Here is a 9,421-nt window from a genome sequence, read left to right as displayed (position 1 = left end):
AAGAAAAATTTCCGTCAATATCCGGATTCGGACCTGGGACCTTTTGAAGAAGAGACGAACCCTACAATCTCTAGGCCACGAGAGCCCCCTAAAAATGTTTAATGTACCCCTTGCGCTCATACGACCTTTTGCGATTGCCGTAAAACACTCACCAAAGCGAACACATTCAGACTCGGTGGACGGACGGCTGTGGAGAAGCGGTAGGTCTGATGTGCTTCGCCGTCGCACGCTGGAGACCCGCGCTCTTCTGCTTGGATGTTGTTTGTTTGTACCCCTCTCAGCCCCGGTTGACCCTGGTAGACACTGTCGGAAACCCACCTCCTAAATTATCTAAATTGTGTCGATGGAGGTGTAAAACATGAAAAAAAAAGACAAGGATAGAAGTGTCACTGTGTCACGGAAAAAGTCTTGTTTTTTATCCAGCTGTTTTCTTATTACGGCCTGTCGTCTTTTCACGTGGGATGAAGGCTTTGGTGTGTTCATCTTCAAACCAGAACTCCGCAAGCGTGTGTGGGCGGGTGTGTGTGTGTGTGTGTGTGTGTGAGAGAGAGAGAGAGATAGAGACAGAGAAAGAGAGAGACAGAGAAAGTGAGAGAGATTGGGGAGGGGGTGGTCTTGTATTCTAAGGAATAGCTGAGGAAAGCAGCTGTATTACTTTTAACTTACCCAAAAACATAGTGTATGTACTTTCATCACGCCGCATACACATTCTGGAGCAAGCAACACAAATTCCAGATAAGGTTAAGTAAACTTTATTTAACACTGTGAGAGTCTCGTTTCCAGCACACACACAAACAACAGTAATGCTAATTATAAACACTGGTAACAAATGATACCAACATAGAATGATACTGGGGGTTTTTTCGATTGCATAATTCTCAATTATTTTTGCAGAATGTTCACATTTTTAAGGGACAGTCACTAAATTAAAAGAAAGTTTTAAAACGTAAGAATAGACGGCTGGTCAACACGTCTTGGTACGGAGAACCACCCACTTGACAGAGAAAAGTAAAAAAGACACAACCACGACCCAAACCTCCTTCCTGGTTTATGGTGTCCAAATTTAAGTCGAAAGTAGGCCCCATTCAATGTTCAAGATCATTGCACGTATTTTTTCTTCAGTTACTATGCGCATTTAGATCTAGTCATCTAGCGTACAAGTACAAGGTACATGCACATTGTTATTCCTCTTCTGCTTAGCTTAGTCTACTTCACTGACACTACACTTTTAACAATAATACTGACTAAGCAAACAATAACATTATGGAAATCCCAAGTCTACACAAAAATCAATACCACATTGCACAGCCCACTCTACCAAGTTCCCTTGTCTTTCTCCCACTGCAAGCTTGCTGTTTCTGCATGCATGCATGTAAGGAGATATGTACAGGGCTGAACGTTTTGAATGCAGGTAGTATTGCTGAAGTCAGCTGTCTTTTTTCATTTTTTCTTTCTCTCTTTGTTTTTATTTTAAATTTAACTACATGTATGGCCATAATGTAGAGAAAAAAACTTATGAGCAGAAGCAGAACTTTGAATCATTTAGGGTCAAATGGCTTGGTGCCATTGTGTCCGAGGGTAGACGGTTATCCAAACGATGCCCCCCCCCCCAAAAAAAAAAAAATCCAAGGAAAAACAGAGCGGCCTCTGTTGAAGACGAGATAGATTTCTCCAAATTGGATCAGTCCAGCCAAACTTCCCAATCTAAACAATTATTGCACACGAAATGAATTTAAAGAGGGCTTAGGGGTAGATAGTGGAAAGGAAAGTTCCTTGCGGAAAATGGGTAGATCTAGTATAATTTATGTGTGTTTCATTACACTGGGTGGTTGGAGTTGGAGGGTGGTACTGGTGGGTTCTACACTTTTACCCTTCTTTATATTCAAATTTACTGTGGGGGGGGGGGGGTTCTGTTTGTCTGTCTGGTTCACTAAATGAATAGCCAACATTATTGTTTTGATGTCCTTCTCTACTTGAACAAATCGGGCATGTTAAAAAAAACAAAAAAACCCGCATAACAAAAGGTAAGGCCACCAGAAAAAATTATATTGGTGTACATCTACATGTTTGGGATATAATATCTTCTCACGGCCTAGAAATAGCGACTCGGGGAACACTCGGGGAGATGGGCCGAACACTCGGGGAGATGGGCCGAACACTCGAGGAGATGGGCCGATGCAGCAACGAGTTGTCGATTAGAGCAGCAAAATTACCGTAATAACCTCTCATTATCTGGCCCCACCCGGTGAGCACACAACAGCCATGACAGTAACAGCCCGGCTACATTAGCCCTGCATACTGTCTGTCACATTAGATGGAAGTTCCAAGTTCAACAATTCACCCAGTAGGCCTAACATCCGATACGTAATGGAGATGCCAGTTGGGGCTATGACATTAAGCTACGACCATAAATAATTCTAGTAATTGCAAGGCTTCATTCAGAGTCGTATACTGCGTCCAATTTAAGAAATATTATACAATTATTTCGGGACACATAAACGTTGCTCGGAAAAACAGCACTCATCATTTAGGACTGTTTAATATCTGTGACAAACACATGCAGGATCCAAATGTGAAGTAAACGTGTATTGTGTACTGGCTACATTTTTTAAAGTCTGAAAACATCGTGGCAATACTACCGCCCCCCCCCCCCCAAGCCAAACTTCTCATCATATTTACTAGAGTGATAATCAAATCCCCCGATCTTTGAAGCCTCCGCTACGCCATTATATTTCGATTTTAGATAATATAGTCCTCTAGGCTGGTGCAGTTGCGATATAATGGTATTGTTGGAAGGAGAAGGCAGAGAGTGGATGGAGGGCACTACTGTAAGTGAGAACCCCCTCCCCTTCCCCTTTGCCACTCGAACATTAAGGATCACAAAGTGAGTTTCTCTTTACCTAAAACAAACAGAAATATTTTAACTTCACTTGGGTACAAAAACCCAAGTATTCTAATCCTCCTAGCTAATTATATGTACATCTAAGGCATCGAAACAACCTCAAAGAACCCACTGTTGTAACAGAGACAGTCAAAACAAACTACACACTATGATGTGCATTATGTGAAGGAGGAAAGAATCAATAACAACACCAACAACATGTCTTCAGAATCAGGTCAAATTTTGAACACATACGAATTGGAGATCATAATCATAGTCATAGCATTAGAATACAATGGGGAAAATGTCTTAACAAAACACCAAAGTACATAAATAAACCTGAATACAGGCTCGTACAGTCTGTTTTCGTGAGGTAAAAAGACAGAGAAACGTAGATCTATGTGTGCTAAGAAACAAAGTCTCATACTCATCGTTTTTAACTTGTCTTTTTAGAAGAATTTCCGCTGTTAAGTGTCATCGGATATTTAGCACACTGCATAAACCATAAGGTCCAACAATGAACTGGACAAAGGTAGATTCTAATTGATAACCTGAACGACTATGGGTACGAGTAGTGTGTGAGGGTGGCCGGTCGGTTGACTTCAAAGTCAAAGAATACAAAATGCCACAGTACTGTACGAGCATACAAAAATACAATGATATCTCTACATAAGACGGCAGATATCTCTATTTTTACACTGACTTACAGGAGGAGAAGAAAAACCCGTTTGCAGATCGCAATAGGGTTACAATAAGCACGTGAGCAATACAACATGGAATTATGAACAAACACTAACTTCCATTAGCAACTATTCTACCGAGTGTAGAATAGTACGGAACTTTTTCTGTCTTCTTCACCTCACGAACGAAATGCTACACGCCCCACCCCTTTTTCTGTTGTGCATGTTACCAACTTACGGGTCTTCGAAACACAGCCGATACTGACACCCAAACACCTGAGGCCCTTTTCTCGCTTGACCACCTAGATCTATTTGAAGCAAGAGTATGTACTGTGATACAAAAAAATCTAAAAGATGTTTGCCTCAATAAACTCCAGAGGCAGAATTTATGCGACTTAGAACTTCTAGCCAGTTTGCATTATGAAATAAAATAGATTTTAAAGGAAACTGTAACTGATATTTCAAGAGAAAAGGGTCAGAAACGTAGAATATTCAATATGCTTTCTATTTATACACTCATTAAACACACTCACACGCTCACACATACACACACATTTTCACACACACACGCACACACACACACACACACACACACACACACACACACACACACACACATACACATACAGAAAAATTACATCAATTTTTAAGAGAGGAAAAATCAGGTGGCCGCGGGGCGGCTGTTACACGAACTCATTTCACATGAAAAATGGGAATTTACATCAGAATATGGCCTCAACAGTTCTCATTTGTTCACTAACTTGAAGTGCTCAAGGGAGCTGATGTACGCTTTATGTGAGATCAAGATCACACGTCTACTATTTAGCTTCTTTTACTCCCAGAAATTTAGAAACCGAAGAATGACAGCCCAGGAACTTATGTTGTCGAGATGACATCTAACTGCAACGTAATTTGAATAACTTCCTACATCTTATGTCTTGTGCAGATTTTATCGAGTATTGAAGGAACAGGATTTCAGTTAACATATCATTAGGTCGATTATCAGAGAGAAGTTAACGGGTTGTTGAAGGGTGCAACTGGTAAGCCCTTATAACTCTTTTCTTTCCATTTGTTGTTTCTGTCTTGCTTTTTCCCTGCACTAAATGACCGTTACCGTATCTATGTACGTCTCTTTACTCATCCAAACAAAGAAGGAGTAGCTAATTAAGACGGTACATAATACACGTAGGCCGTAGGCCTTAGCCAGAGAGGTAAGACTAGTGACAGAAGAAATAAGGTACAAGTAACAACAGCAGACATCTCATTCATGTGTCACAGAAAGCATACCCTATGGGACCAGATTCTCCATCTGCAATTGACGACTATCTTTAAATCTTCAAGGAAACGGAATCCAAATAAAGAAAACGTAGTCCAGGAGCCCTGAAAGTCTACTGTTCGCTCAGATAAGCCTTTTTTCCAATGCTTTGACTTTGACAACACTGAGCGAGGCTGTGCTCACATTAATTCATAATCTCTTTCACCGGAAGGAAGAGGACCGGTAGACGAACGGTTTCACTGAGGTTTTCATCCGAGAAGATGTCGTCTCTACTTTCGTAGTGACGTCACCAAAGCTGCCGATACGGGAGGCCAACATGGCTTCGTCTCTCGTGTTGAGCAAGAATGACGTCATTAGTCCGTCGTCCACCTCCCTTATCCTGATTGGTGGACCAGCCCTGTACTCGCGCACTTCTTGATGAATGCGAAACATTTCTTCAACGTTGCTGTCGTCCTTTGCGGTTTTTAGTTTGTTTGCTTGCTGATTTAGAACTTCCCGGCGACTTTCTAGCATCTCAGACTTTTCCGTCAGCTTTGCTCTTTCCTTCTCAACTTCCTGATACACTTTTGCTTCCAGAGCTTTCTCCCTCTCGTCTATAAGCTCCCTCATCCTTGTCATGCACGCCTTCACTTGCCCCAGCAAGTCCACCTTTACCTTGTCTATGGTCTTGGTGACTGACTCGAGAGCTATGCGCTTTTCTTCCATACAAATACTTTCCGCATCAAGCTCTGTGATAGCGTTGTCCAGGACAGGGGTGTACTTAGCTAAAGCCTCCTCCAAGTCCATGACCAGATGGCCGTCCGCCTCTTTGTGGTCCAGCACGGTACAGTCACGACACACTGGCTTAATGCACGGCTCGCAGAAGAAGTTGAGCGGTTGGAGGCTGTGCTTGGAGCAGAATGTAACCGTATAGCGGTCGGTGTGGTGGACAAAATCCATGAGCTGAACCACGCGGTGGTCAGTCGGCAGCCGTCGGATCGTTTCGTCTGTGGCCACGAAATTGGAGCGGCAGGTCGGGCAGTTGATGCTGACGGCGCTAGAGGCGAGTGGGCGAATGGAGGAGGAGTAACTCTGGCGCTGCTCCGAGGCCAGACGGTACAGGTGGTCGATGCACTTCTGGCAGAACGAGTGGTGGCACGGGAGCATGCGTGGAAGACTATCGTTCCTGAAGCGGTCCTTACAGATGTTGCAGCGGAGGAACTGCTCCTCAAAGCGGTCCTCGTCCAGGACCATGCTACGTTTGTTGAGGGAGAGAGTTGAGCCGCGAAGCTCCTCCGTTAGATTCACTGTTGAGAAACAGGCAAGAAAACATCCGTAGTTAGAAACTCAACGTACATTACAGCACACATGTTTCATACACGTAAACGTACGTTAGTAGTAGGCTAAACATATATACATAAATCGTCAGATCAGGGGGAAATTGAGAAGGCCGCTTGAAAAAAAAAAAACAACGGGTGAATTTTTGTGAGTAAATTATATGCAGTACTAAACATATTCTGAATAATGTCAATTGTGTTTATAAGTCCGTAGTTTACAACTTGGTATGTTTGCGAGTGTGTGTGTGTGTGTGTGTGTGTGTGTGTGTGTGTGTGTGTGTGTGTGTGTGTGTGTGTGTGTGTGTGTGTGTGTGTGTGTGTGTGGGGAGGGGGGGGGGTAGAGGATAAGCTACTGGACCATGAATATCCAATCAAATAAACTGATATTACTTCGTGTATTCTAATACGTCGGCATCAGTCATTTCTGAAATAAAACAGGACCATGTGTGCTGTCGTTCCTTGGCGCGCCGAGTCGCACTTCAGTTGTGTCGTAGAATTCCCAGTTGCTGTTGGTAGTGGTGTAACTTTTGGCCGAGATGTTAATATTAGAGGTATTGTTGCTGCTGCGGTGGTCCAAAGAGGAAAGGTGGTTCGTCCTTCGACCCAATGCTGTGTGGGAAGAGTCACAGATTCACTTCACTTACCGAGTAGCTCGATAAAATGGTGTCCTGTGTCCAGTCTCAGAAGGACAAGTTTGCTTTCATTTGAACCCAATACAGCGATGCCAAAAGAAGTAATGCCTGAATACAGATGCAATGTCATTATGCACAATAAAAAGCTGATCACCCGCAAGCGGTACCTGTGAAAGTTCTGTGACAATCGTTACGTGCTCAATCTCATGAAATCAAACATTCACGTTATTGTGACTACCAACACTGAATCAACATCTTAAGCAAAAAGAACTTCTCTAATATGAAGTGAGCTGATTGCTCCATATGCAAACAGACCTTCGTTATTTTAACGAAAAGATATTAAAACTGCAGGTCAGATGGCATTCTGTAGAAAGGATTTAAGGCATTTCCTAATTTTTTTTATAAATCTCTATCATGAGGAAACACATCGTGGGTGGATGCATGACAGACTCCAGTAAACTTATGAATAAACTATCAAAACTGTGCGAGAAAGAGAGACAGACAGACAGACAAAGAGAGAGAAAGACAGACAGACAAAGAGAGAGAAAGACAGACAGACAAAGAGAGAGAAAGACAGACAGACAAAGAGAGAGAGAGAGAGAGAGAGAGAGAGAGAGAGAGAGGGGGAGAGGGAGAGGGAGAGAGAGAGAGAGAGAGAGAGAGAGAGAGAGAGAGAGAGAGAGAGAGAGAGAGAGAGAGAGAGAGAGAGAGAGAGAGAGAGAGAGAGAGAGAGAGAGAGAGAGAGAGACTGAACAGCCTGAGGAAATCAGAAAGTTGAACTCACAACGTCATCACTTACTTTTCCGATCCAGCGGCCATTTGGGTTCTTGCCCTTCGGCCCGATACAACGTCATCACAAGAAGCATTGGTCGTTCGAGTATAACCCTTTGTACACACACACACACACACACACACACACACACACACACACACACACACACTCACTCACTCACTTACTCACTCACACAAATACAAACATACATTTGCACGCACTGAACAGGCGTCTCTTTTGTAGCGGTTACAGCATGAAATCTACACTTTACACATCTAGATCTATATAATATAATTTGTGAAAGTTCGTCACTTTGGTAGCCTAAAACTTCCGAACCACTTAACTTTCGAAATTGAAAAAGTGGTTCAGAATCATTTAAAGGGTGCACAATTATATAAAGGAGTCTGAAATCACTGTAATTTAATTTTCAGTTTTTCATTAGTTTCATTTAGATCTAATCTTGGGAAAGCCCGTCTTCAAAGACGCCATAGTAAACAAGTGAGGCTTCCGTTCACAAGAGCCCGCACTGTTTCCACAATGACTTGACAATCGATTCTTTTGAGTCCGTTCACAGAACGGGTACCCAGCTAGTTTGACACATTTGCCGGCGACCAAGTTGTATCTCGTGGAGGGATAAAAATTACAATTTTGACGTGATTTGATAAAATTTTCCAAATCAAACATGTTTGATTTTCTTTGACACCATTTGATTCTTTATATAAATTTGACGAAAACTACTAATCAGAAACCCACAGCATATTGAATAGTCAACTATTTCGATTTTGTGCGGAAAGCGACATGTCTTAATGGTGAAAATGATGAAACGGTATTCCGGTACGTTTAACGCCTCTATCAACACAACAGGGTTATTTAAGAGGCGGGACCTCCGAGTTTAACGTCCATCTCCGGAAGGACCGAGCCAAATAAGAAATTCATGTAAAGTGCCTTTTCCAAGGACACAATGTCTGACCGAGCTGAGGCCTGAACCCCCGACCCCGTAATATCACGATTACATGTGTGCTAGCCTGACCACTGGGCTACTGACGCCACGGGCCCTAATGGACTTCTGGGGTTAAACTTGATGAAAGAAAAGCAGGGGTCAGTTTGATATACAATAGTGTGCAATGTGCACTGGCGACGCCAATAACTGACTCCACTCAATCCGATCTGGTCCATTTGACAACTGGGATTCTGCTTTTACATACAGATTCGCTGTGGAACCCAAAAGACATGTTTATGAAGCACATGTACATGTATCCCCGTCTGTCTCCCCGGCTGTCGTATCGCATCTAGCCCGGGAAGATAGCCCTGACGGACAGTTGAGACAGGGTCTTTTTGTCGTTCGTGTTTTTAAACCCCTAAACAGTTTTGATCATTTAGGAGGCTGACTTTTGACCCTGCCTGTCAGGGCCAACTCGGGCTGAGGAGGGCACGACGTCCAAATAGAAATACCGAGCTACTCGATAAAAATTCTCCCCACCCGAGAATCGAACTCGGGTCTTCTGCGTGTCACAGCAAGAGGCTACTCGCAGCACCAAAGGCCCTGCTCGAAGCAGCCGCCTTTTAAATGAACTAAAATATAGTGCCGGTAGGTGCAAAAAACTCTTTAAATGACCCCCTTGACTGAGGAGGCCTAGCCCCCTTACCACCCCCTCCCCCACGGAGAAATGGTAGACTTACAGTGTGCCATAGAAGGCGCCATGCTCGGTTTCTCGCCGACAAACGCATCATCGAACTGAGCCGCCTTGGCCATCGTGGGAGGTCTGTGGACATACAAGGGAGCAAAACATTCAATTGGGTATTGTGAGGGTCAGGTACATCATTACACATTAGTGCCCACGCACGCACGCACGCACGCACGCAC

At 43.4% G+C, this 9,421-nt stretch overlaps 1 protein-coding gene across 3 annotated transcripts in view; it reads right to left on the bottom strand.

Moving 5' to 3' along the window:
• Positions 1 to 1,458: 1,458 nt before the first annotated feature.
• The window catches only part of LOC101857986 (tripartite motif-containing protein 59), a 23,920-nt gene continuing 15,957 nt past the window's right edge, over positions 1,459 to 9,421 (bottom strand). For all 3 annotated transcript variants that reach the window (XM_005088826.3, XM_005088827.3, XM_005088825.3), the window contains exons 2-3: positions 9,238 to 9,320; positions 1,459 to 6,123 (exon numbers count right to left, since the gene is read on the bottom strand). In XM_005088826.3, coding sequence (XP_005088883.1) covers positions 5,039 to 6,123; positions 9,238 to 9,310 — 1,158 coding nt within the window. In that variant the 5' untranslated portion in view covers positions 9,311 to 9,320 and the 3' untranslated portion in view covers positions 1,459 to 5,038. The remainder of the gene's footprint in view (positions 6,124 to 9,237; positions 9,321 to 9,421) is intronic.

This window comes from Aplysia californica, unplaced genomic scaffold (genome assembly GCF_000002075.1).
Source record: "Aplysia californica isolate F4 #8 unplaced genomic scaffold, AplCal3.0 scaffold00001, whole genome shotgun sequence".
Classification (NCBI taxonomy): Eukaryota; Metazoa; Mollusca; class Gastropoda; order Aplysiida; family Aplysiidae; genus Aplysia; species Aplysia californica.
Note: the sequence above shows the minus strand (reverse complement) of the source record. Positions and strands in the feature narration are given on the sequence as shown.